This window comes from Bicyclus anynana, chromosome 26 (assembly GCF_947172395.1).
Source record: "Bicyclus anynana chromosome 26, ilBicAnyn1.1, whole genome shotgun sequence".
NCBI classification, from domain to species: domain Eukaryota; kingdom Metazoa; phylum Arthropoda; class Insecta; order Lepidoptera; family Nymphalidae; genus Bicyclus; species Bicyclus anynana.
Window position 1 is genome coordinate 7,272,776 of NC_069108.1, and position 27,672 is coordinate 7,300,447.

The following is a 27,672-nucleotide window of genomic DNA, read 5'->3' on the forward strand; positions in this document are numbered from 1 at the left end:
CAAAGAGTATAATAAGTGTATGGGAAAAGAGAGCCCTCTTGAAGATTTTCGGTGGCTTAAATTGAAGCGCCAACTGCGGTTTGGAGTAAACTTATAGGTACTACTAAAACAGCGGCAATTTTATTTAAATGGAGATTTTTAATCGAGGTTTAATAAAATTCAAAAAATATTAAAAAAAACGAATTGAGAAAAACAAATAAAAAAAAACAAAAAAAAAATATATTGTGATGTAATCCATTCCCCACCCGGGCTCGAACCCATGACTATTCCTATTCATACGTAACTTTGTTAGAATCCGTTCGACCATGTTCACCACTGGACCAGATGACAGTTCATGACCATGTTGAAATTAATATACGCTTACTTTGTTATACCCAATAACTTACAATCGCAACCAACACAATTTAATTCATGATCATACTGTAAAAACTGTTTAAGTAATATTCACGGGCAATCGGACAAAACTGAGGAGTCAAAATATTTTTATTTAAAAAAATAATTGCAGAATAAATATAAAAAAGTATATGAAGTCGTAACTAATTTGCAGACATTATTTGCTATCAAACGCATTAAGGACTGGAAAATGGCTTGGAAGAAAAACGCCACTGCTCCATGTTTTGCCTCCCCATGAATATCACATACTATAAATATTTTGTTCCCGGACATAATATAAAGATTATTATTTCATAGCATCTTAGCCATTTAGCTAATATTGTTGCGTAGTTGCCATTTGTTACTTAAAAACTAACCAAACACTATGTTAACTTATGCGTCACATATTTTATTAAATGAAGAACTTTGATTTGCAAAACGATTTAAATATATATTTCATGTAGTGGTCTATGAGATTATTACAGAGGTACTATTTTTTTCATCATCGTTAAAATTATTAAATATTACGAAATGGTTGCAAATATTGATACTGGACACACTAAGATTAGCGATGGAATTGCTGCCATCTGTTGAGATATTTTTACCAACTTAGTCGAAAAGTTGTTTCACTACTAGATCTAGATGGCCTGTAAGTCAACAAATTGCTCAGAATGTATGGAACTGTCCCCCCCCCTGACGTGTACTGTTGATACAGTATAATCTCGTTAGAAGCGGGCTTGCTTAGATATTCTACTAAATACTATATGTTTATATTTTTCCGTCACTGCAGTAAACTATTGCCCTAAAAACAAAGTTAACCTAAGTAGTTTTATTTTCCAAACTATAATTGCCTTGACCGGTGACAGAAGGGCTGGTTTCTTAATGTATTATTTCTCAAATTATCTATGTATCTAAGCTCAAATTAAAATAAAAGGTATTAAAATTATCGTAGACGCGAGGCGCGAGGTAGAATTAGTGTGTTCCGTATGCTTAACTAAAAAGAGGTTAATGATAGGCGTCCACATATCCGCATAGTAAGTATCAAACGGATCGTAGTATTTTTTGTATAATAGTGCGTCCACTGATCCGCGTCGATGTGATGCGTCCGATACTTCATCAATCAGCCGATGGACGCATGGATGGCTGCAGTACATAGGCCTTTTGTAGCGACTTCCAAACATCACGATCCTGAACCGCCTGCATCCAGCGATTACCCGCGACTCGCTTGACGTCAGTCCACCTGGCGGGGGGTCGAGTAACACTGCATTTTCTATCGCGGGGACGACATTCCAGCACCTTGGGACAACGTCCATCGACTCTTCGATACTTACGACGCCGATATGTGGACGACTATCTTTACAACTGTTTCTTACCGCCTTTTACATGAAAAAATGGCCGACACCCGCAGAACATGACAGCCATCCGCGTCCGACAATGCATCTGGCATAACCCGAAACTGTACGCCTTGAGAAAAACAAACATTAATACTTAACACTTTCACTGTGTTAGAAGATATAAAAGACAGGGGCGTAGCTACCGCCATATCAGCCGTATCAATGATACGGGGCCCCCGGACTACAGGGCCCCCTTACGTGTGCAATCAAAAATTAGCAAAATGTAATCCACAATCTCACTTAATCTATAATGCTTCCCGAAAAAACATATTAAATACTACTTATAGAGTTTCACTTCAGAAGTTACAAAAGTAAAAAAGCAAAAAAAAAAGTAAAAAATTAAAGGAGATCATTCATTTTGGGCCCTTTTTGAAAGTGCCGGCCAACGAAAAAAAATTGCACGAATCGTTAGAACTAGTCATTTGGAGTAATAGTTAATATGGCATGAAAGTTGTAGGAGGGTTCTGAACCAAGTTATACAGGTTCGATGATTCGTTATTTCCATACATTTTGTCAATTTTCAAAAGTGCCCGCCAAGAAAAAAAAACTGGTACGTATCGTTAGAACTGCCCATTTGGAACAATAGTTAGTACGGCACAAATGTTGTAAGATTGCTCTGAATCAAGTTATACAGGTTCAATGACTCGTCACTTCTATACATATTTTTTTGAGTTTTGTAAGTGCCCGCAAACAAAATAAATCATACGTATCGTTATAACTAGCCATTTGCAGCAATAGTTACTATGACATAAACATTTTAGTATAGCTCTGTGTCCAGTTATGCAGTTTCGATGATTCGTCCAAGCCATTTATTTTATTGTTTTTTTAAAGTAAGTTTAATAAAAATATGGTACTTATGGTTAAAACTGCCCATTTGGAGTAATAGTTAGTATGGCACAAATGCTGCAAGATTGTTCTGAACCAAGTTATACAGGTTCGATGTCTCGTCACTTCAATGTATTTGGTGGAGTTTTGTAAGTTACGAAGTAAATGCTATTTATCGTTATAACTAGCCATTTTCAGTAATAGTTACTATGGCATAAACGTTGTAGTATAGATCCGAATCAAGTTATAGTGTTTAGATGATTCGTCGAATCCGTATATTTTACTGATTTTTTAAAGTACCGTGCACCTAAAATATGGTACCTAACGTTAAAACTAGTCATTAGGAGCAATACTTAGTACCACGTTGCACACGCTTCAGAAAGAATTGTAGTACTGAAACAAGTTATATAACTTTCATTTATTGATTTCCAAAAAAGTTGGAAAACATAAAAGCAATAATATAAAATATAGAAAAAATGATTCTAAGTATTTGTACAAATTCAACATTATGGTGCAAATGTAACTAAAAATTGTGTTATTGTGCATTGAGAGAAATAAAAACGTTTTATTAAGTTCTTCAAGTAATGGTAATTTCGGTTTACCAGCTTGAATAACATAACAAATACACGCACAACGGCGAATCACATGGCCAAGTGCAGAAACGGTCCAGAAGGAAGAACATAACAAATATGATGAGCTCTTACACCATGATGACATTTATTTCATATTATTATTTAAGTATTCATCATTATTACCTATTTATTGTTCCCCATTACATTCAGATATCAACAAAAACATAAGTGACGAATCATCGAACGCAAATAGCTTGGATCAGAGCAATCATACAATGTTTCTGTCATACCTACCAACTAACTGTATCGCTCAAATCGATAAAATGCATAGAAATTAAGAATCATTGAACTTGTATAACATGGCTCAGAGCAGGCCTACAACGTTTGTTGTACTAAACTAACTATTACTCCCCGTTCCTATTACAGCCAGTTCTAATGATACATACCATTTTAGTGGTTGGCACTTAAAAATCAAGAAAATGTATGGATATTACAAATAGTCACACCTGTATAACTTAGATCAGAGCATTTATACAACGTGTCTGCCATACTAACTGACAAAGTATGTCTAAATGATCAGTTAAAATGATACCTGTAAGAATTTTATTGGCAGGCACCTTTTAAAATCAATAAAATGTATGGAGATGACATGCCATTTAACCTGTATAACTTGCATTAGAGCAACCCTACAACATTCGTGTCATACTAACTATTGCCACAAATGACCAGTTAAAACGATACGCATCAATAATATTGTCGGTGGGCACTTACAAAACTCAATAAAATGCATATAAGTGACGAGATATCGAACCTTTATAACTTGGTTCAGTCCAAACCTACAGCATTCGTGACATACTAAATATTACTCCAAATGGGCAGTTCTGACGATAAGTGCAGTGATAAGTGCATATTTTTGTAAAACGGTGCTTTGAAAATCAATAAAACATATGGATTTGACGAATCATCGAAACTGCATAACTGGACACAGAGCTATACTAAAATGTTTATGCCATAGTAACTATTGCTGCAAATGCTAGTTACAACGATACGTATTATTTATATTGTAGGTGGGCACTTACAAAACTCAAAAAATATGTATACAAGTGACGAGTCATTGAACCTGTATAACTTGATTCAGAGCAATCTTACAACATTTGTGCCATACTAACTATTGTTCCAAATGGGCAGTTCTAACGATACGTATCAGATTTATTTCTTAGCGGGCACTTTTGAAAATTGACAAAATGTATGGAAATAACGAATCGTCGAACCTGTATAACTTGGTTCATAGCCACCTGACAACTTTTATGCCATATTAACTATTGCTCCAAATAGCTAATTCTAACGAGTCGTGCCATTTTTTTTTGTTGGCCGGCACTTTCAAAAAGAGCCCAAAAATGTATGGAGCGTGAATGATCTCCTTTAAAAATCAGAGATTTAGGCATTTTCTTTATTTATTAAATGTTCCTACACTCGAACAAAAAAACCATTACATCTTGTGTAGTATGTTACAACAAACATTTTGGTACTCATTTTACTTTGTTGTGAATGAGTTTAACTAAAGAGATTTTTCGGGATTTATCGCTCGACTATTGAGCCACCCAATTAAATTTGATACAGGGCCCCTTCAAGGCAAGCTACGCCACTGGTAAAAAACCTCTTGCAAGACTTTCGTTTTCTGCAGCGACTAAACGGTTTTGTTTTACTATGTGCGGGATGTTATATTTTCGGAATATATTTATGCAAAGGAATAAGATAAATACATATTTGCTTATTATTCAATAGTGTATTTAAAAAAAATCTTTTTAACAAAAAAATTCAACCGACTACAAACACAAAAATAAACTAAAAAGCGAAAAATAATTTCGTGTGTGCTACCTTTTAATCACTTTGAAGGCGGTGCCAAGACAGTGACGTATTAATTAAAGCCGTTTCTGAAAGAACCACGGGAAAGAACCGTCTGAAAATCCTTAAACTTTATGATTTTAACGGCTTGATTTTTGATCATTGTGTTGGCACTGCTTTTTTAGTTTACTTTGTGATTTTGAAGTCAGTCGAATATTTTTGTTAAATAGATTTTATTTTTCTGTTTTTAGTGTGTACTAGCATAATGAACGATAGCGCCTCATTACGGGCAATTTCGTTATTTTCATTTTAATACAAAATTTTCATGAATAATAAACGCGACCAATCTGGAAGTATTTAATTTTATTTTTATTTTATTTAATTAAAAGTAAAAAATATTCGCTGCTCGCGTTTTGAGGAAGATATAAATTATTTCTAAAAGAGCCTGTAGCCATGAGACACGTCGATTCTATGTTTGCAAACGCTAACGTTTTGAAAATTGAAAAATGTATGGTAATGACATTTGCTATCGACAGCTGGTCACGTGATCAAGTTGTCGATCGGATCTGTCATTCCCATACATTTTGTTAATTTTCGAAGCGTTAACGTTTGTAGAAAGAGAATCGACATGCCACTTGGCTACCTGCCCAGGTCTCAAATGCACCTCGGGAAAAGTTAGTCATGAGGCATTTTAGATCTCATAAGCACAAGCAGGAAAGATGCCTGATTAGTGTACTTACTTTAATAGAGCCACCGACCCACTCCTCAGGGTATCTGCACCGACGTTGTTCAGATCGCAAGCTTTTGATCCGGTCGGATGCTTCTATTTCAACCACCTAGATATAAAATCAAAACCCATCTATATAAAAAGTTCTCATCAATACAAATTTATCAAGACCAATCACAATGTAGCTATTCTAAACCGTTGAGGAGTTCCCTTAACTGCCCTTCGTCTTCATCATCAGACACTTAATAACAGTCACAACACATCTAGGTGGAAAGTTCTCATCAATACAAATTTATCAAGACCAATCACAAGGTAGCTATTGTAAACCGTTGAGGAGTTCCCTTAACAGTCCTTCGTCTTCATCATCAGACCCTTAATAACAGTCACAACACATCTAGGTGGAAAGTTCTCATCAATACAAATTTATCAAGACCAATCACAAGGTAGCTATTGTAAACCGTTGAGGAGTTTCATTAACTGTCCTTCGTCTTCATCATCATACCCTTAATAACAGTCACAACACATCTAGGTGGAAAGTTCTCATCAATACAAATTCATCAAGAGCAATCACAAGGTAGCTACTGTAAATCGCTGAGGAGTTCCTTTTAAGTGTTTTTATTATATTTGTGTAAATATATATAAAACACTTCGAGGATGCGAATTGAGAAACCTCCTCCTTTTTTGAAGTCATTTAAAAACTGTCATCATCGGCAACAAGTACTTTGAGTACAAGATGTATCTATTGTTACAAGTTCCTTTTCCTTGTCCTTCCTTGCCTTCCTTTCCTTCCTTGTCCAAGATTACAGGTGGTATTTAACATTCATTATTTATGTTATTGTGGAGTGGAGGTATCAGTGTTTGTATAAATAAGAGGGTATTTGATGAGTTAAGCTCAGTTGTTTGTTAGTCAGTGTAGACACCGTCACGCTGCCAGTCGCATTAGTGATTTTGTGCAATGATGTTTTGTGTTGTAATTATTGTTTATCATAATGTGTTTAGTGTGAGCATGGAGAACATGTCGGACAGGGAAGGGGAGTGTATTACAAAGGGAGCCCTTAAACCTACACTCAAGGTCACAAGTCCTGGGACCTGCTCATGGTGTTTCCTCTACCACAAAGTAATGGTACTGTCGCTGCTACCCGTTACGTCACACTATTGCCAGCTATGACGTAAACAAGGTTATTAGATAGGGTAGGCATTATACATATAAATCATCATCATCATTAACAATCGATATTCGGCTCACTGTTAAGCACGGGTCTCCTCTCAGAATAAGAAGGGTTAGGCTATTAGTCCACCACGCAGGCCTAATGCTGATCAATGGCAGACTTAAACGAAGAGAGTTAAGAAAATTCTCAAGTATGCAGTTTGCGTTACGATGTTTTTCCTTCACCGTTTGAGACATGTGATATTTAATTTCTTGCACATAACTGAAAAGTTTGAGGTGCATGCCCGGACCGGATTCGAACTTACACCCTCCGGATCGAAGACAGACACATCCACTGGTTTATCATGGCTCTGTACAGCTATTATGTGTGTAGATACCTTGAAATCTGTGTCCAGTTCTTCACCAGGCAGCACTTCACCTGTTGGATTGGATATAGCTGTTGCTATTTCGAAGGGCGAGTGTACGAAATACTGCAAAAAAGCAAAAATATAATCATCATCATAATTAACAGCCTAAGAACGTGAACTGCTGGACATAGGCCTCTTACATGGACATCCAAGCACAACAGTCTCGAGTCGCCAGCATCCAGCGGCACCCCGCAACGCGCTTGATGTGTTAGGTCCACCTAGTGGGGGGTCGATCAACAGTGCGCTTTCTTGTGTGGGGTTGCCATTTCAGCACCTTGGACATCTACGTCCATAAAGACTTCGAACTATGTGGCCATTGCCACTTCAGCTTCGCGCTATGTCAGTGATTTTGGTTCGTCTGCAGATCACTTCATTCCTGATTCGATCACTTACAGAAACTCCAAGCTTAGCTCGCTCCAACGCCTGCTAAGTGACTTTGAACCTTACAAAAAGCAGCAAGTCTCAGATCTGGTAATCACTGGCAAGTGGTATTCGAAGACTTTCGTCTTCAGGCACTTGTGAATTTTGGACGTAATATTAATAATATTTCATAGATTTTAACCCAAATTTTGAGCTCTTACAAAACATGAGGTATTTTTTTCTATTCCTTACTTTACAAAGTTTCTATTCTTTACTGACATAACATGGATATCTTCAAGTCAAGAGTGAATCGAATCATCGAATAGGCTGCATCATCGACAAATAAATAAAACAGATAGATCAGGACATGTCCTTAAACAAGGACAAGACTATTACATGATATCTGAAAGAACATAAAGACCCTGACAGCCAACGACCGCTGACATGATGCGATTCTAAGCCGAAAATTTTGAAGACGCACTACAAAAGTTTAACTGAAAAATAAATCTTTTTGTCATACCAGAATAAGTGATTACTCAAAGTTGCATAATTAGGTAGTCTTTACACCAAATACACATTTTTTTATAACTATATATGTGTAATTGTGTACATTAGTCGTTATAATTGTCACTATCCCCCATCTATATCCCGATTAATACACTTTCCCGTCTAAGACGCGTTCTTAGTTGAGTCCCTGCACTACAGTCCCGGTTTTACAGTACATACGTTTTCTGTGGTATAGATTAAAAAAAAACCTCTAGTATGATGAGCCGTGATAGCCCAGTGGATATGACCTCTGCCTCCGATTCCGGAGGGTGTGAGTTCGAATCCGATCCGGGGCATGCACCTCCAACTTTTCAGTTGAGTGCATTTTAAGAAATTAAATATCACGTGTCTCAATCGGTGAAGGAAAACATCGTGAGGAAACCTGCATACCAGAGAATTATCTTAATTCTCTGCGTGTGTGAAGTCTGCCAATCCGCATTGGGCCAGCGTGGTGGACTATTGGCCTTAACCCTCTCATTCTGAGAGGAGACTCGAGCTCAGCAGTGAGCAGTGTAAGTAATAAACACTCCCCTAAACCCTTACCCGGATCCCATTCTCCGAAGTATCGATCTGCACATAGCACGCCTCGCTGTGGTAATGGCACTTCATCAGCTCCTGGCTCCTCCACGCCGCGTCGTCTACTATCTGGTATTTAGCGTACTCCGCGTTGAAGGTCTGGCAGAGACCCTCCTCCGTCATGACCGTCATCCACTGCACCTGTGGTGTCCAAAACTTAGCAAAAATAGAAAAGACCTAGTGTTTTTTATGCAATAACTAGCAGACGCCGCGTGGTTTTACCCGCGTGGTTTCCGTTCCCGTAGGAATACGGGAATAATATATAGCCTATAGCCTTCCTCGATAAATGGGCTATCTAACACTGAAAGAATTTTGCAAATCAGACCAGTGGTTCCTGAGATTAGCGCGTTCAATCGAACAAACAAACAAACAAACTCTTCCGCTTTATAAAATTAGTATAGATAGGGTTGCGCTTGGCTACAATTAAGCATAATGGACAGCATTATAGTGTTAGGAAAGCGGGATGACATCAGAAGCGGATTTACAGAGCAAAACACGATTAAATGACAACCCATCAGGTCATCGATCACCTATTAAAGAGGTCAATGTATCAGGTATAACAATTCCCACTTTTTTTTTTATTCTTATACAAGTTAGCCCTTGACTACAATCTCACCTAAGTAAGATAATGCCTGGTAAGTGATGATGCAGTCTAAGATGGAAGCGGGCTAACTTGTTAGGAGGAGGATGAAAATCCACACCCCTTTCGGTTTCTACACGGCATCGTACCGGAACGCTAAATCGCTTGGCGGTACGTCTTTGCCGGTAGGGTGGTAACTAGCCACGGCCGAAGCCTCCCACCAGCCAGACCTGGACCAATTAAGAAAATCTCAATCTGCCCAGCCGGGGATCGAACCCAGGACCTCCGTCTTGTAAATCCACCGCGCATACCACTGCGCCACGGAGGCCGTCTAAAGTGGCACTAAGTGGCAGAGATAATAATTAACTCCCATTAAATGAAGTCCCGGGCTTCAAATCGCTTCAACAGCCGCAGCGTAAAGGAGGAACAAACATACACACTTAAACACAAACTTTCGCCTTTAAAATTATTTAATTTATAATTTATTTATTTATTTATCTATACTATATACTAATAATATAAAGAGGTAAAGTTTGTAAGTTTGTAACATACTACAAATGGGGTAATCTTCGGTCCGATTTCAAAAATTCTTTCACCAGTAGAATGCTACGTTATCGGGGAGTGCTATAGGCTATTATTTATAATATTAGAATAATCTCCATATACTTTTAAACCGGGGTATATATAAGTTCACCGACGTCGTATTGGCAGGTAGGCATACTCTTTTGTGTTCTACGTAAATGAGGACACCACAGGTGCAGTGGATAACTGTCATGACCGAGGAAGGTCTCTGCCAGACCTTTAACGTTGTTTTAAGTGGAGTTTCGGTCCGACCTGTAGTACAAATACTGTAATATCTAGGCTAATATACATGACATCAATATAATATATAGCCTATATCACTTCCCGATAGTGTAGCATTCTACTGGTGAAAGAATTTTTGAAATCGGATCAGTAGTTCCGAAGATTACCCCTTACAAAGAATGTTACAAACTTACAAACCTACCTCTTTATATTATTAGTATAGATTGGACTATATTCAAAGGCCTTAAGGTATAATTTTCTTTACCAACATTTCTAAAAGTGCCAAAGCAAAATTGCCCAGTTTTTAAGTGAAATTTTCTACATGATTCTGCGTCCATTTATTATAAGAGGTCAATGGATAATTAACCACAGAAGAGACAACCCTAAAAGCTAATGCTTTTGTACTAACCTCCCTACTATGCGAGGTGGTCACCTTCAGAGGGTGTCTTGGATGCACACTGACCGCCAGCTGCAGAAGGTCGATGTTATTGACGGAGTCATCCGCCTGGTACTTCCAGAAGTTCTGCAGGTTGCCGCGGAACGAGATCTCTGCGATGAGTTCTACGAACTCATAGTAGTATTGGTACTTCTCGCCGTCTGACTCTTCTGTTACATTCCATAATCTGTTAGACATAATCTTTTTTAATTGGTTGGTGCGAGGCTTTGGCCGTGCCATAATCTGTTAGACATAATCTTTTTTAATTGGTTCAGCCGTGGCTAGTTACCACCAGACAAAGACGTACGTAAGTGATTTAGCGTTCTGGTACGATGTCGTGTAGAAACCGTAAGGGGTGTGGATTTAATCCTACTCTTAATAAGTCAGCCCGCTGCCATCTTAGATTGCATTATCACTTACAGGTGAGATTGTAGTCAAGGGCTAACTTGTAGATAATGAAAAAAATATATGGAACCGACTTCAAAGAAGTAGTTCAGTTATTTTCAAGAAAATGAAATGGGACCAATCTGGAGGTATAAATAAAATACTCTTTCAAACAAAATTAGCTAATAAATGGCCGAAATTATGAGAATGAAAACTTCCTCCTTTTTTTGAAGCCGGTTAAAAATTAAAAAAACTGAAACTCATTTAATACAATTAGGTAGGCTTTTAAAACTTAATAAACATAATGTTAGAATCGGGTGAAAAAGGGACTTAATCAATAATTTTTTGAAATAAGAAAACAAAGGAATAAGGTGAATGGTGAAAGGGAACTCGGAAAGTAAAAGAGTGATAATTGGTAGGCTAAATTGCAGGTACAACAGCGTTTTTGGAGGCAGGAAGGATTTTCAATGAAAAATGTATTATCACACTTATTATTATAGGACTCAAAAGTGATTACAAATATAAGAAAACTAATGTCGAACAAAGGTTATGATTCACAACACTTGCCAGCACAACTTAATTAACAATTCAAACTGTAAGCAAAATATGACCCTAGAATGGCAGAGTGACCTTGAGTGGAGTCACGTACTTGTGAACGATGTTTGTAGGGTTAAAGGATCTTTTACCAGATATCTAACACTCCCCTTTTCCACTCAAGTCACTCTCCCCACCTATCCTAAGTAACCCATAAAGAATAACACAACAAGAGATGTGGACGGCTCCAACGCCACGAGCACACAGCACACTGAAGCCAACACGAGATCGAGCGACGTCATATCTGTCACAGACTACTATTCTACACTATTTATCTTAACCGACTTCAAAAAGGAGGAGGTTCTCAAATCGGTCGGTATTTTTTTTTTTTTAACAACATGTAAATTTAAAAGCGGCAAACGCGGCGATGACAAATGCCCGTTTTCTCAACTTGGATGATGTGAGGGTTGAGACATAAACGCTTAACACCGTTCATTTACGCTAATGGCTTCTAGTTCGGAATAAAATAATAAAGCGAATCCTACCGTGCGATGACTTCTTTGGCTTTATCGGGATCTATTCTCTCCAAGAAGCACGCGGTGACAGCTGGGAAAGCCGTCGACCAACCTCTAATCAACAAAATAAGTTTCAAATTCAATTATTCATCGTTATTAACATATTTTTATTTTTACCTGATTGTAGCGAAGACAAAGGACAAACAATAAATAATTCAAATAGAAATCGAGAAATTCTTATTGATAATTATACTTAGTGTCTTCCTTAACACAGGAAGTAAAAATAAAAAAGAAGGGTAATGATTTTGGCGTCTATTTATTTATTTATTAATCAAGCAATGTATGCACCAGCGGCGAAGAGTTCATGGAAGCCGATTCCCGCCGGGTTATCTTTAAAAATCCATGCATATTCATTGTTGTACTGTGTTAAAACCGTGATAGCCCAGTGGATATGACCTCTGCCTCCGATTTTGGAGGGTGTGGGTTCGAATCCGGTCCGGGGCATGCACCTCCAACTTTACAGTTGTGTGCATTTTAAGAAATTAAAATATCACGTGTCTCAAATGGTGAAGAAAACATCGTGAGGAAACCTGTATACCTGAGAATTTTCTTAATTCTCTGCATGTGTGAAGTCTGCCAACCCGCATTGGGCCAACGTGGTGGACTATTAGCCTAACCCCACTCATTCTGAGAGGAGACTCGAGCTCAGCAGTGAGGCTATCACGGCTCTGGTTAGGTAAACGTCACTCACCTATAATCTCTTTGCAAAGAAACCACCACCGGTTCAGAGTTGTACCTGGCGAGCTGGTTAAGCGCACAGTACACTGCGCCCGCGAACGCGCTTATGGTTAATACGAGCCAGAGTATCCTGAAATATAAGAAATTGGTTGGCAACGAAGTTCTTCACGCCCTTTTAGGGTTACGTATAAGATAACTTCGTTATCTGTCAAGATACTTATTTCAGGGATACGTAGAGGTATTAAGTTGAAATTTAAACCGTATGCTAAGATCTAGGGTCCTATGAAATTGTGCAAAAACCATACTTTTAAGTTTAATAATTTCGCCCTATTTATTGGTGAAAATAGCATATGAATCCGTTCAGAAGTTGCAAGTTTAACGCAAACGTGATAGAGAACTTTGTTCTATGATGCTTGTACATCTAATAATATAAGATTATTCTTGAAAAATAAAAAAATAATTGAAATTAAATATATTTTTAAATCAATTTTTTCCCGGCAAAAAAGGCAAAGATCGGTGGACATACAGCCTATTAAAAACTTTTAATTTTCAATTCGGCAATAAAATAACCCGGAAACAAATAAAACCTACTCCACAAATTAAAAACAAACACAATCAATTCAAAAACAGAAACTTCACACACAAAAGTCATTAGAATCAAAATTTTACGTGCCACAAAATGTTAAACTAAAATCCCCAAAATTTTATGTGAATACAAAAAAAAAAACAGTGAAAAAGAAATATTGCAAAGAACTGCAAAGTGCACCTTTCAAAGGAATAGAAGTTTTCCGCAACAGTATGCTTCAAGCCGTGTAAACTGGTCTCTTTGCAGAATTGCGTGTACAAAGAGTAGACGTGAGCGATGGACGTCTTGGCGGAATTCATTGCGGACTTCGTGCGAGCGAGGCAGCTGAATATAGCGGTTAGCTTCCTTTTCTCTTTGCGCTTTTCCGCCATTCCTTGTAAAACAAACTTGATGTGAATACAAAAGACCTCACTTGTTGGTAGTGCTGTGGCCATCAGAGGTCCTCGGTTCGATACCAGCTCGGGTAATTTAGAATTTTATATATTCTAAAATCTATATCTATCTATACTTATAATCTCAGAATACAGAAAACCACCAGAAGCCACGTTTAGATGTCATTCTATAGTGCGCAGTGTGTCCAAAAATTGTACACAACAGCCTGCACTCGTCGCAATTCTCACCCGCGTAATGTTGCTAGTACATGAGGCTGTTAAATTTTTCCCTATTTTGTGGTAAAAATTTATAATGTTAAAAGGAAAACAATAAGTGTACAGTTCATCACATTAAATGTTAACTTGTATGGTAAATAATAAAAACAGTGGGACCGGTTTTCTACTGATTGCTAAGAGTCAGCAAGAAAATAAACTCTAAATAATTTAAGACAAGGACAAATAAATAATAGATATAATAAGACGGTTATTATAAAACTTATCAACTAACAATCAAAAGAAATACAAATTTACAATAATAATTTTATATATTCCATATAATTATATAATATTATTATTATAAATATGTATTTCAATCGTGTGCACAGTTATTATTATCTCGTCTTATTTCTCTAATTTTTATGTCTCCTAAAATTCAAGTATAAATAAGGCCATTTAATTGGTTTAATATCTTTTAAGAATGTGTTTTGAAGATAAAAATATTTTATTTAATCCTCTTGCTCAAACAAACAAGCAAACAAGTAGGTACACAAACAAACAAAAGACCAAACAAACACACGAAAACAAACAAATGTGCAAACAAACACACAAACAGACAAGAACGAACGAACTTATTATAATATAGCACACCATTGTTATTTGTAAAATTTTAAAGCTTTAAGATTATTTTACACTTTCTTTATCTGCGCTGATTACCACAATTTTATTTCAACTTAATTGCCGGAACCTATGCCTACCTATTTAGTTGATTAATATTTTACATAAATAATAAATCCTTGAATTGAAATTAAAAGTAGGGAAAATCAAAACAATTACATTGGCAACACTTACAAAATGAAGTCATCGGTTTCTATGACAACTAAATTCACGTAAAAATTATTCATTATTTTAACATAAGAATATTTATTTGTGCTACTTACACGTGAAATGTGATCCTATTCAGTTTCTTTTTTTTACCAACGGCATTTTTACACGAAGGAATAGCACAAGACGGCTTAATTTAATTAAATTTGTCACCTGTATAGCACGTCAAACAACACGACAAACACAGAGTGAGTAATCGTAAAATGTGTAGTTTAAATGGCTTCACTTCTTTGCGCTATCACTCCTTCTGGTGGTTTTCTGTATTCTGAGCTTATAATAAAACTGTTGTAGGTCCAGTTCTGTACATTGAAGATATTTTGATATATGTCCGTGTTTTTTTGTTATTCGAACATCACGCTGTAACTACTAAATGTATTCAAATAAAACTTAGCACAGTGTAAGACCAAAATACGGAAAAGGTATTATTTTCTCCCTTCTTATTTTATTTTTGCAATAAAAAGTATAGTATACTTTTAAATAAGAAGAAGACTAAAATAATGACTTTTCTTAGCTAGTCATGTATTGTCATCAAAACTCAGAGCGTGTGCAAAATTATATCTTATCGAAAACCGGGAAGTGGGTCAAATTAGGATTCCAAGATTTTCTTACAAGTGAAGCTAATAAAAAGCTTGTAAAAATAGGAAATAATTATATGTTGAAACTAAAATAAATCTCTCATTTATTTAATACTTCTTTTTTTTTAATTTTTAACAATATAAGTATAAAATACAAAACATTATTAAAAATTTATAAAAAAAAAAATTTCACCCTCCCGCTGCGGGACATTTGAGTGCCCAAGCAACCGGTGGTCAGGGCTCCAGAGTGAGGAAGCTCCTCACAATACGCGCCGTCTCAAGAATCACTGCCTTTTGTATCCGACTCTTGATCCAACAGTTAAGCGAAAGCTTCTTAAGGTGTTGGTCGAAGCTTTTCGCTATAAGACCATTGACTGAAACAACTATCGGAACAATACCTGATCCGATAGTCGCTGCGCAGTCACGGTCACTGTTGGCTCAAGAGTCTGAAACATAGACAACATCCTTGACCGGTACGCTGTTGAAACTGTTATTAAAATGTTGAAACTAAAATAATTATTATTTATTTAAAAAACTTACCTATGAAATATAAAGTTAATATTAATATTAAAATGCGTGTTATCAGCAAACCGGTTTTCGTTGAAGTAAACTTTCTTTTTGATAGAATACTGTGATATACGAGGATCCATTAAATGGTATTAATGGATCCTAATTCTGGTTGATCTATACAAATATTATAAAGAGGTAAAGTTTGTGGTACTGTAGGGCGTATATCTCTGGATTTACAAACCGGATTTTTTTAAATTCTTTTACTACTAGAATGCCACGTCATTTGTGAGTATCCAGGGGCGTATCTACCGCCGTATCTTCCTTATCAAGGATACGGTTTGTGGTACTGTAGGGCGTATATCTCTGGATTTACAAACCGGATTTTTTAAAATTCTTTTACTACTAGAAAGCCACGTCATTTGTGAGTATCCAGGGGCGTATCTACCGCCGTATCTTCCTTATCAAGGATACGGTTTGTGGTACTGTAGGGCGTATATCTCTGGATTTACAAACCGGATTTTTTAAAATTCTTTTACCACTTGAAAGTCACGTTATTTGTGAGTATTCAGGGGCGTATCTAGTGCCGTATCTGCTGTATCAAAGATACGGGGCCTCCGAACTATATGGGACTTATGTGTAAAAGCAAAAAATTAAAATATAAAAAAAAAGAAACTTAATTAGCTGATTATGAATGTTATTTAAACGGGTACATACCACGATAAAAAAACGAGATTTTTATTGTCGATATTTCGACCCAGTTGCGTGGATCGTGGTCACGACGGGACTGAAGTTGCGAGATGAGAAGTGAAGTCAGCTGTTAGGGGCAGAATCGATCTACCCTCTTTCTAGTTCTTTTTCTTTTTTCAACAACCTCGCGTTTTTGGCTGTTTAGGCAAACCACACACCGACATCGCTTTTGTTATTATGCGTATCGCGGCGAAATATCGACATTAAAAATGTCGTCTTTTTATCGTGGTATGTACCCGTTTAAATAACATTCATTATATACTTTTGTTGTTTATCCAAATAATATCCTGGAAAAATCCACGGTTCCCGAGGGATTTGTGAAAAACTAAATTCCTCGCGGACGAAGTCGCGGGCGTCCGCTAGTAAAACAATAAATTATTATTATACGCCAGCCATTAAAAAAACAAACATACATACAAACTTTCGCGTTTATAATATTAGTAGATAGTATGGATTTCTACATAAACGGGAACCATGCGGGTGAAACCGCGTGGCGTCTATAGTCTGAACAAAGTCCATTTAGACGTCGCATTTTCTTAAAAGCACCCATTATATCTACACATTACCCATAAACAATCTTTTATCTGATGAAGGTACCGTAGTGCGTCGATTGTCCTAACTAATTAAGGGACATTGATGTTTGGATAAACAACTTTTTCGGTTAATAGAACAGTATTGAGTGGTATTGATTTTATTTTTAACCGACTTCAAAAAGGAGGAGGTTCTCAATTCGGTCGGTATTTTTTTTTTTTTTTTTTTTTTTTTTTTTTTTTTTTTTTTTTTTATGTATGTGTATGTACAAATTGTATGTGTATGTAATACGTCTTAATTTAAGCCATTTTTGACAGGACCACATCACATTGCTCACACATGGCTTGAATTAATACATCACCGGCTTAGCACCGCCTTCATACTGATCAGCAGGTAGAACATGTTATGATGTTATTTTTCGCTTTTTAGTTTAGTAAGTACGTTTTTAGGTTTTGAAGTCGGTTGTATTTTTTTTGTACTAGCAGACGCCGCGCGGTTTCACCCCCGTGGTTCCCGTCCGAACATTCTATTTAAATATATTCTGTGGATAGTGTAAGAGATGTTTTGGTTAGTCTGTGTAAAAATTACGCGTGTGTGTATTGCGAGTCAATTATATAGTTGTGTGTAGTGTATGGACACAGAATATACTTAATGTTAAATGTTTTCGATGTGTGAGTTTACCTCGTCCTCCTCAAAAGACGACAGACTTTTTTGTTGGTGAATTTGGGTGCGAAACAGGTCCATTCTTTTTAATTGGTCTAAGATCGGCTGATATGATGATGATGATTAAAAATGACGTATATCACAGGTAGCGGCACTACTGACGCTGGGGTACCTGGTGTACCAGTACCGGGGACTGCTGGTCAAGGCGCAGGACACCATTGACGATGGAGACGACCTTCTGATGAAGAATCGCTCCAGCTGCCGGATGTCGAGATCACGATCCAGGTAACTGGACCTGGACGTTGAAACTCACAATCTTGGGGACACCCGGACTGACAATCAGGACCAAACACCATTTTATAGTAGGGGGGGGGAAGTGCTAAATTTGCAGTTACTAAGGCGTCATGGGAATCGATTACATTTTGTAGAATCGATGATAGCAAGAATAAATCTATACTAATATTATAAAGCTGGAGAGTTTGTTTTTTATTGAACGCGCTAATCTCAGGAACTACTGGTCCGATTTGAAAAATTCTTTCAGTGTTAGATAGCCCATTTATCGAGGAAGGCTATAGGCTATATATTATCCCCGTACTCCTACGGTAACGGGAACCACGCGGATGAAACTGCGCGGCGTCAGCTAGTGTAGGTATACTCATGCTGCAGTAAGTCTCTGCGCTAAACCGCGGACAGTCGGTTGGACGGACAGACAGGCGGACATGGCGAAACTATAAGGGTTTCTTGTTAACTACGGAACCCTGAGCCGTGATAGCCCAGTGGATATGACCTCTGCCTCCAATTCCGGAGGGTGTGGGTTCGAATCCGGTCCGGGGCATGCACCTCCAACTTTTCAGTTGTGTGCATTTTAAGAAATTAACTATCACGTGTCTCAAACGGTGAAGGATAACATCGTAGTGAAACCTGCATACCAGAGAATTCCTTAATTCTCTGCGTGTGTGAAGTCTGCCAATCTGCATTGGGCCAGCGTGGTGGACTATTGGCCTAACCACTCTCATTCTGAGAGGAGACTGGAGCTCAACAGTGAGCCGTATAAGGGTTGATAACGACGACGACAGAACCCTAAAAATGAAAAATCGTTCTAAATGGGCCCTTTCCCCAGGTCGGCTCATTCGCGTTCGCGCTCGAGGGACCGCAGGAACTATGACAAGAGCCGACGGAACAAGAAGAACCATCGCTGCGCCAACTGCAGCCACTACAACTGCGACGATGTATATGAGAGGGGCCCTCGTTAGCTTGGGCCCTGAGCGGATTGGGACATTGGTAAACTATAACAATTATTATATATATCGGGGCATCGACTATTTTTGCAATAAGGCGTAAAAAAGCGGTGTCTCTCCTACAGAGATTACGTGCTAGCACCAATGGCATCCTAAGAGTATTGTCTGCTAGGCCCGACTGCCCAATTCTAGGCCATTGTGTAGAAGTAGCTATAGGGCGTACTTGATTGTTGTTTTAAAATATTATTTAAAAAAAAAATCCTGTAATACTAACTGTACTAATTTAATTTAATAAGTAAGATGAAAATGTTACCTACTAATATACTAACAATATATGGATTTGTAATTCTGAAATAAAATAAATTATTATTATTATTATTATTATATTCCACTTCTGATATCGGCGGAAGCATACTAAATACTACATCTGATAACGGAGAAGCCGTAGCCTCGGAGCAGGTTCTAAGCTTTATGTGTCAAGGATGGCAGATACACAAAGTAACACTGTCAATTATTACTGGAACGACCATTTAACCTGCTAATACAGTTCTACCCTCTATATCGATCAAATACAGCGCTGATACTATCACATGTAAACCAGGGTTATCTATCATAGGGCAGGTAGTCAAGTACGAGCGGATCTCAGACTTGCAACTGATGTCAGTTGGATTGAGGGGCCCCTTTACGACTAGTCAATCCTCTCCATCTCCGCTCGCGTTGGCTCCCAGCTTATTAATTGACAATGCAATAGCCTTACTTCTATTAACTCACCCATTAGCTTCTATATCACTATCACTATTTCACTATGCTTAACAAATGGAAGACGTCTATCCGTTTCAAAGACCGCGATTACAAGTGAGCCGCTAAACTAGCAGACTACAGTGGGGGCAGGGTGCCTCACTCTTTTAAGCGTACCGGTTGCGCGCCATTTTCGCGGCTTCCGACGCAATGCTATTGGACAGAGTCGCGTGATAAACCTTTTACAGTCTTATTTATTCAAACAGCAAATAATTAAATCTCAATTACATGAAAACCTGATTATAATATTATCACAATAATTAACGTAGATTTTGCTAACTGTTCAAATAACTCACTCGGCGACATATACGTTGAGAAAAACATATGATAAATATCATCATCATTATCAACCCATATTCATAGGCGTATATAGCGGGTGGGCCGGTAGGGCCGGGCCCACCCAAGAATGGTCTATGCCCACCCTAAGATACTGGGCTACCGATTTGAAATTCTATGATGGACGCGGAAACACTAATAATTTTACACAAAATATCATTTAAAATATCAATTAATAACCATTACAACTAATTACATAATAAAGTAAAACCTATAATAAAGATTTCAAAAATATATTAAGACCTTTTCGGATACCTAGATACAAAGAAAAAATAAAAAAAAAAAGTCGAGTCATATCAGAGTTCTGCGTCCACAAATATTGTTAACGAAATTTTTATATTGAGTGTCGATTCTGTTCAGTAATATGTGGGCCCACCCCACCAGGAAGTAATCCTAGATACGCCAATGCCCATATTCGGCTCACTGCTGAGTTCGAGTCTCTTCTCTGAATGAGCGGGGTTAGGCCACTAGTCCACCACGCTGGACCAATACGGATAGGCAGACTTCACACACGCAGAGAACTAAGGAAATTCTCTGGTATGCAGGTTTCCTCACGATGTTTTTCTTCACCGTTTGAGACACGTGATATTTTATTTCTTTAAATGCACACAATTGAAGATTTGAGATAATTGAGAAAATTCTCTGGTATGCAGGTTTCCTGACGATGTTTTCCTTAACCGTTTGAGATACGTGATAATTTATTTCTTAAAATGCAATTGAAAAGTAGGTGCACGCCCCGAATCGGATTCGAACCCACACCCTCTGGAATCGAAGGCAGATGTCATATCCACTGGGCTATCAAGGCTCTTTCGTCAGAACATTGCATAATATTACTGATTATTTTGACAGGAACGAGCCATCTAAAAGGACGTGCGTACCTACATATTTTTTCACTACATACTGTATGGAACAAGGAATTACATACAATGAATAACGAATTAGTTTTGTCGTATGCAGTCCAAATCAAATCAAATCAAATCAAAAATCATTTATTTCAAGTAGTCTCAGTTTACAAGCACTTTTGACACGTCAGTTGACTATTTGTAAATATTCTACCACCGGTTCGGAAGGCAGGTTCTGCTGAGAAGATACCGGCAAGAAACTCAACAGTCCTCAATGGGTGAGGTGTTAATTTATGTGAATTATTTAATTGCTTATCTATTTAAAATTATTATTATAAATCCTACTTGTTGTGTAATAATTTGAAAATGTCTGAATATTATGTGTATGATTATGTGACTATTCTACAAAGAAACATTCATGTTTATTGGCTAGAAATACATTCAAATAAAACGTCATTGTTTCATGTGTATTATTTTTAATATATCTTATCTGAATATTTCTTAACGTTATAAAACATTATATTTATTTATAAAAACATTAACTATATATTTTTGATTTAAATGTTAGTGATTCAATCCGTAACAATATATCTATTAAAAACATAAAGAAAAACTATTTTGGAAATCCCCATAAAAAAAGTAATTCAAGATAGAAAAAAATTGAAAATCCAAAGAAAATCTTGGTCATAATTTATTTCAATAGTGTCATATACATTTATAGGGAGGGATATCATAGGGTCATAATGTAGTTCATAATCCATGGTTCCATTAGCGATTTCATTATTTTTATCCATGAATTATGGGACATTTTATGGCACATTCCGCAGGTATTTATTTCAAACTAATAATCATCATCAAGTTGAAAGTAGTCGTCAGAAAGACTGGGTTGATGCGCCTGAGTCTGCACTAGGATGTATTTGTCCGGGCAGCATACTTCATCCGGCTTACACGGTCTGAAAGAAAATAATCCTCTAGTATTATTAGTAGTTTGTTAAAATGAATTAATATCGAACGATAAACATCGATATTCGAATACCACTAATAATTGTATCGCGATAAATCGATAAATTAAGACCATCCCTAGTTCATAAACACAATAGATTATAGAGGTACAATAGGTCAATGGATCTTATTTAGAAGTGTTGCTCTGTGTTTGAAAACAGATAAAAAAAATAATTAAATGTCAAAGAGTGGCCTGGCCACAGACAAAGATGTTGAAATGAAACTGCAAATACTTTTTTGTTGTTTTGCTTTTGCGATTTTTGTTTTATTTAGTTGTTTAGTTAAATAAGTTGATTTTACTCTAAAAATGGCAAATGCAGATCCGGTAGACATCGTTGCTATAAATTCGGACGATGACGACGATCCAGTCACAGGTAAGTTGTTCTAATTCCTAATGCCTTGTCTTATCGGTACCATGGTTAGCTAGTTCCATGAAGTTTGTTGTTAAACCATCACAGAAACAATTGGAATTTATCTTAAAAACAAATGGAAACTGCGATACATTGGACTCTTGTAAGCAAAGATTTTATACTATTGGACTATATGTTACGTGCCTACAAAATCACCGCAAAAAGAACTCCACTGAGCGCATACATACATAATTTTGTTTACTTTCATTAATTGTTATTGTATAGTAATTGTTGTTGTATAGTACATTGTAGACAATATTAAGATATCATTTGTTCTAATAACTTTCGTTGTTTATTAAGCTACAAATAAAATTAAGACAATTGTAGCTAGACTAACCACATAGTTAATTTTAGAGTTAGTTCATTTAGTAGGTCATAATATTTATTAACTTTTAAACTGATATAACCTAAGTATCCTGCCTCCTCCTGTGAGAGAAAGCCAGAGTGTTGCCGTTATGAACTGTTTTACCCTCCAATAAAATGTTTTGATTTCAAAATGTTTATCTATTTCCAGACAAGCCAATCATACAACTCTTTAAACGGTTGATTGACAACGACAACAAGCAAAACACTGTTCTTACAAATGCCCAAATAGTTGACATACTCGACAAAGAGTTTGCTATCAACCTGTGGGACATCCACGAGCTGGAAGGTGAAATCTATCTTACCATAGTGAAGAAATACTTAAAAGACTGGCCAGAATGGGACAACTTTGACAGAAACATCAACTCACTGAAAGCCCGGCGCAATAAGAGTGTCTTAGACGAAATGTTAGAAACAAATTATGTCAACCTTAAAAAATATCTAACGGAAACTTTGGAACGGGCTAAGGTTTTGGCTAAAAGCACTGTCGATAAACTAGTTGAAGACAAAGCGAACGAATCTAAAGGCTGTAGCAGTAAGACTGACAATATTGTTCTAGAAATTAAATGCTCTAGGAATCAGCTTAACCAACTGTTTTTCAGGCGACCGAATCCAGCGTTGAACGATTCAATTTTCAATGGAGCAGAACCAGAGCCAACACAAATAAAACTGAACACATTACCATTAGAAGCAATACTGAATTGGTGGGACGTTAGAATATCCATATTAAAAGGCACGACAGTCTTCTATGATCGTTCAACGGCTCACCAATTAAACCATACGCTCATCAACAAAAACCTAATGGCTCGATTCAACCCTCTAAAAACTCTGCCTCAAGAAATCCAAACCGCTCGCTCTAACAAAGGGATACTAACACCTTTGGAACAGTATATCGCTACCGTTCAAGTGTTGATGAAAGAAAATCCGTCTTTAATCCCATTACTCAAATTCGTGAGGAAAGATTTGCGGTTGATGCCAGAGAAAGTTCTACTCAGGTTGACGTACCGTCGATACACAAACAAGTATCCATATATTAGATATTTGTATACGGAAGTCAAAAATCCAGATATAAATTCAAGGATATACGATTTGCAGTTGGAGGAAACAGTGTCACCCATGTACAGGGTGTTCTTAGGGTCTCCGTCGATAACTAATCCCACTATAGAGGTGGGTTGTACACCGTGCCAGCGCAAATTCATTGGCACGGATTTGATGGAACAACTGAAAGCACATTTCGAGGAATGGCATGCCAATGAACCTGATTGGAAGTGTACTAACTGTGGCAAAACTTTCCCCATGCCAACGCTTGCCAGTACTTGGTGGACTCATAAATGTTAAAGAACAACAGAGTCCTTTTCATGAAAGAAGTCCCGCGATTTCTTTCATGAAAAGGACTATACATAGATTTCTGATAGTACATGTATCAATGTTTTGTCAATATAAGTTGAAAAAAAACATACATACAGCCGAACATAGAACCTCCTCCTTTTTGGAAGTTGGTTAAAAATAAAGGACTTTCTTTCAATTTAGTAATGGTACTTTTATTTTAGAATTTATATATAATTTTGACGGCCTCCGTGGTGCAGAGGTATGCGCGGTGGATTTCAAGACTGAGGTACTGGCTTCGATCCCCGGCTGGGCCGATTGAGGTGTTCCTTATTGGTCCAGGTCAGGCTGGTGGGAGGCTTCGGCCGTGGCTAGTTACCCAGAACCTTTGTCTTGTAAATCCACCGCGCTTACAACTGCGCTACGAAGAACTTTTTGACAATTTAGGGGAAGAATTTTAAAAATTCAAGATAGAAGATGATGATGAAGATTATGGTGATGATGATGATGATGATGATGATGATGATGATGATGATGATGATGATAATGATGATGATGATGATTCTGTATCATTATATAGTTTTCGGAAAAAAATCAACTTGGTACTCTTATGACTAAAATGTGCTCACCTAATTTCATTTTCTATCTTTCTCATTTTTTCTTCTTTTTGAGTTAATAATACTAGTGTGTATGTTCTTTATATTTGTGATATTTAAGTTATCTTTTAATAGCTGACGCTGCGCGGTTATAAATTAATTAATATAATTATGAAGCGGAAGAGTTTGTTTGTTTATTTGATTGAACGCGCTAATCTCAGAAACTACTGGTCCGATTGGAAAAAATCTTTTAGTGTTAGATAGCCCATTTTTCGTGGAAGGCTATATATTATCCCCGTATTGCTACGGGAACGAGAACCACGCGGGTGTTCGGTGCGGGTGGAGAAGTATAGATTTACTGCTCTTCTTTATTTCATGCTGTGTTTAATTGTAAATAATCTATCTACACTTATAGTGATTTATAATCTAGTTACATTTTATTATTTTAGTTAGTGTTAGTGATTGTAAATAAACCTAATAAATAAATAAATAAATGATGACAATCAGGATGATGAGTTTGATGATAATGATTATGATGATGATAACGATTATGAAGATGATGATTATGATGATGATGATGAACTTACATTTTGTACCAGCGAGGCGCGTACAGAGTTAGGTCTATGTTGGTGGCGCCGTAGTCACAGTTTTGCCGCAAAACGCACAGCCCTGTCACGTTTTTGGCCGTTTGACATTTTATAGAGGGCGCTGGTGACGTTGCTGAAGATATCAAAAATATTTTATTTTATGTAATACTATTCATTCATTAGCAACCCATGTATACCCACTGTTGAGCAGTTGTCTCCTCACAGAATGAAAGGGGTTAGGCCAATAGTCCACCACGCTGGCCCAATGGATTGACAAACTTCACACACCTAGAGAATTAGGAAAACTCTCTGGTATGCAGATTTCCTCACGATGTTTTCCTTCACCGTTTGAGACACGTGATATTTAATTTCTTAATGCACACAACTTACTGAGCCGTGATAGCCCAGTCGGTATGACCTCTGCCTCCGTTTCTGGAGGGTGTGGGTTCGAATCCGGTCCGGGGCATGCACCTCCAACTTTTCAACATAATAATTATATTACATGACTAGACTTCTTTAATCCGACCCTTACAGTGGTATCGCTGTAAAAATGGCATAACTTCTCCCGTTTTCCCAACATTTCCCTTCACTGCTCTGCTCCTATTGACCGTAGCGTGATGAAAAGTATACTATAACCTGCCCAGGAGTATGAAGAATAATTGTACCAAATTTCGTTAAAATCCGTCGAGTAGTTATTATTTCTATAACGAACATACAGACAGACAGACAAAAATTTTACTGATTGCATTTTTCGCATCAGTATTATATACTTGTTTTGGAAAGTTGCCCTATGTTTTGCTCCAAGGTCCCATTTACCATTAAACCAAAATTGATCGGCTCCGCCGTAAAAATGTACCTAACAGACAGACTAAAACTCCGGAAATCTGTGGAAATACTGAAACGATTTTAAAAATCCTTTACCTCTAGAAAGCCACGTTATTTGCGAATGTCATAGGCTATGTTTTATGCCCGTATTCCCACGGGAACAGGAACTACGCGGTTAAAACTATTCACTTACTTGTAATAATTTCTTTCTGTATTTCTGTGGTAGAGTTTACAATCTTGGGATCTTGAAGCACAGACATCCATGAAAATGTTAGATTTTCGTGGAAAAATAATACTAAAATACTGAAAAGAAGATACATTGAATGTATTAACTGGCGTGCATAGGACTATCGCACAAGGTAAGCATAAAAAAGTGGGATTTTAAAGTTGTTTTTTTTGTTAAATTTTCTTTCTTTACCAAGAATAAAATCTGATCTAATGATACTAATTGATGTAGAATTATTTATTATGCCTTTCACTATATCTAAGATATTTAGATATTTAATAAAAAGCCGGAGAAAAAATTGGAGCAGTAGTTTTAACAAAATTAAAGATGTATTAAATATTAAGTATAAAATTAAGTGCGCATCCAGATCCTAGCTTACCTATCTTTGTATAATGTCTAATTAAAAGAACAAAGCGAAGCATGCGCAATAAAAAAATACTTCACTGAAAAGTTCAATTTTACGCCCCGATTTTGAGATACAAAGTAAGCCTTTCCAAACTCGTGTGATAATAACAGATTTTCTCCCATGTTTTATTAAAATTAAATGAAATGAAAGAAAATAACAATTAAAACTTACAATACGCTTGTTATATGCATCTTGAACGAATTAAAAGAGTGGAATGAATGGATTCACCTACATTTTACTATCTTAGGCAATTAATGTTATCTTCACTAATGTTATATATCATTTTGACCTTTTATAATAAGTAAATAACTAATTTATTATAACCGTTATGTCTATATTATAGTCTAAGAGATTGACTACCTCTCTACTTGGTAGCGCTGGTGTACTCAACATAGAGATCTTTTTAGGCATGAGATACGAGAAAATGAAATATTTTTAAAACCCAGCTCGGGTGACTTTAAGATTTGCTAAATTGACTTAGCTAAGGTCTGGTGGTATGCATTAATCACAGCTAAGTTAAACCGCCAAGCGATTTAGCGTTCCGGTACGATCCACGTAGAAGCCGTTACTGTCATGGGTAGAATAAAGTTGTTCTGTCATAAATCATATACTGCATCATCACATATCATCAGGTGAGAACGTATTAAGGGCTTGTTTGTCAATTTAAAAAATCCACCAGTACGCGAATTTGTAAGGAATTGAAACAGCGCCATCTAGTGGCACAACTGTTTCAATTCCATACAAATTCGCGTTTACGTTAACGCAATAGTAACAGTATGAAAATATTGAAAACTCCCACTAGGCACACAGATCCAAATCCAATCATACAAGCTCAGCTGAGCAAGCTAAG

General features: G+C 36.9%; 4 protein-coding genes across 4 annotated transcripts in view; 2 read left to right on the forward strand and 2 right to left on the reverse strand.

The window, feature by feature from the left end:
• The window catches only part of LOC112045795 (uncharacterized), a 24,125-nt gene extending 11,039 nt beyond the window's left edge, over positions 1-13,086 (reverse strand). Inside the window, exons 1-7 of the mRNA XM_052889880.1 lie at positions 13,043-13,086; positions 12,797-12,913; positions 12,076-12,159; positions 10,640-10,799; positions 8,760-8,933; positions 7,209-7,373; positions 5,749-5,844 (exon numbers count right to left, since the gene is read on the reverse strand). Coding sequence (XP_052745840.1) covers positions 5,749-5,844; positions 7,209-7,373; positions 8,760-8,933; positions 10,640-10,799; positions 12,076-12,159; positions 12,797-12,913; positions 13,043-13,086 — 840 coding nt within the window. The remainder of the gene's footprint in view (positions 1-5,748; positions 5,845-7,208; positions 7,374-8,759; positions 8,934-10,639; positions 10,800-12,075; positions 12,160-12,796; positions 12,914-13,042) is intronic.
• Positions 13,087-13,464: 378 nt separating this feature from the next.
• Positions 13,465-19,140, forward strand: LOC112045817 (uncharacterized). The gene is made up of 3 exons (XM_052889738.1): positions 13,465-13,705; positions 18,013-18,152; positions 18,988-19,140. The coding sequence occupies exons 1-3, from the start codon at positions 13,646-13,648 to the stop codon at positions 19,118-19,120; spliced, it is 333 nt and encodes a 110-aa protein (XP_052745698.1). The 5' UTR covers positions 13,465-13,645; the 3' UTR covers positions 19,121-19,140.
• A 2,633-nt stretch (positions 19,141-21,773) lies between these two features.
• Positions 21,774-27,061, reverse strand: LOC112045816 (uncharacterized). Its single transcript, XM_024082167.2, has 4 exons — positions 26,994-27,061; positions 26,384-26,493; positions 25,366-25,498; positions 21,774-22,034 (listed from the first exon to the last, which is right to left on the reverse strand). Exons 1-4 carry the CDS (start codon positions 27,011-27,013, stop codon positions 21,923-21,925), a joined length of 375 nt encoding a protein of 124 aa, XP_023937935.2. The 5' UTR covers positions 27,014-27,061; the 3' UTR covers positions 21,774-21,922.
• On the forward strand, positions 22,302-24,368 carry LOC112045807 (uncharacterized). The gene is made up of 2 exons (XM_024082151.2): positions 22,302-22,457; positions 23,008-24,368. The coding sequence occupies exons 1-2, from the start codon at positions 22,391-22,393 to the stop codon at positions 24,192-24,194; spliced, it is 1,254 nt and encodes a 417-aa protein (XP_023937919.2). The 5' UTR covers positions 22,302-22,390; the 3' UTR covers positions 24,195-24,368.
• Positions 27,062-27,672: the final 611 nt, after the last annotated feature.

Coding starts and splice junctions, on each gene's coding strand:
- LOC112045816 (XM_024082167.2), bottom strand. CDS start 27,013: ATGCATATAACAAGCGTATT. Junction 26,494..26,993: donor ATGCATATAACAAGCGTATT/GTAAGTTTTAAT, acceptor TCTTCTTTTCAG/TATTTTAGTATTATTTTTCC. Junction 22,035..25,365: donor GCGCCTCGCTGGTACAAAAT/GTAAGTTCATCA, acceptor ATTTTCTTTCAG/ACCGTGTAAGCCGGATGAAG.
- LOC112045807 (XM_024082151.2), top strand. CDS start 22,391: ATGGCAAATGCAGATCCGGTAGACATCGTTGCTATAAATTCGGACGAT. Junction 22,458..23,007: donor TGACGACGATCCAGTCACAG/GTAAGTTGTTCT, acceptor ATCTATTTCCAG/ACAAGCCAATCATACAACTC.
- LOC112045817 (XM_052889738.1), top strand. CDS start 13,646: ATGGACGTCTTGGCGGAATTCATTGCGGACTTCGTGCGAGCGAGGCAG. Junction 13,706..18,012: donor CGAGGCAGCTGAATATAGCG/GTTAGCTTCCTT, acceptor CGTATATCACAG/GTAGCGGCACTACTGACGCT. Junction 18,153..18,987: donor ATGTCGAGATCACGATCCAG/GTAACTGGACCT, acceptor CCCTTTCCCCAG/GTCGGCTCATTCGCGTTCGC.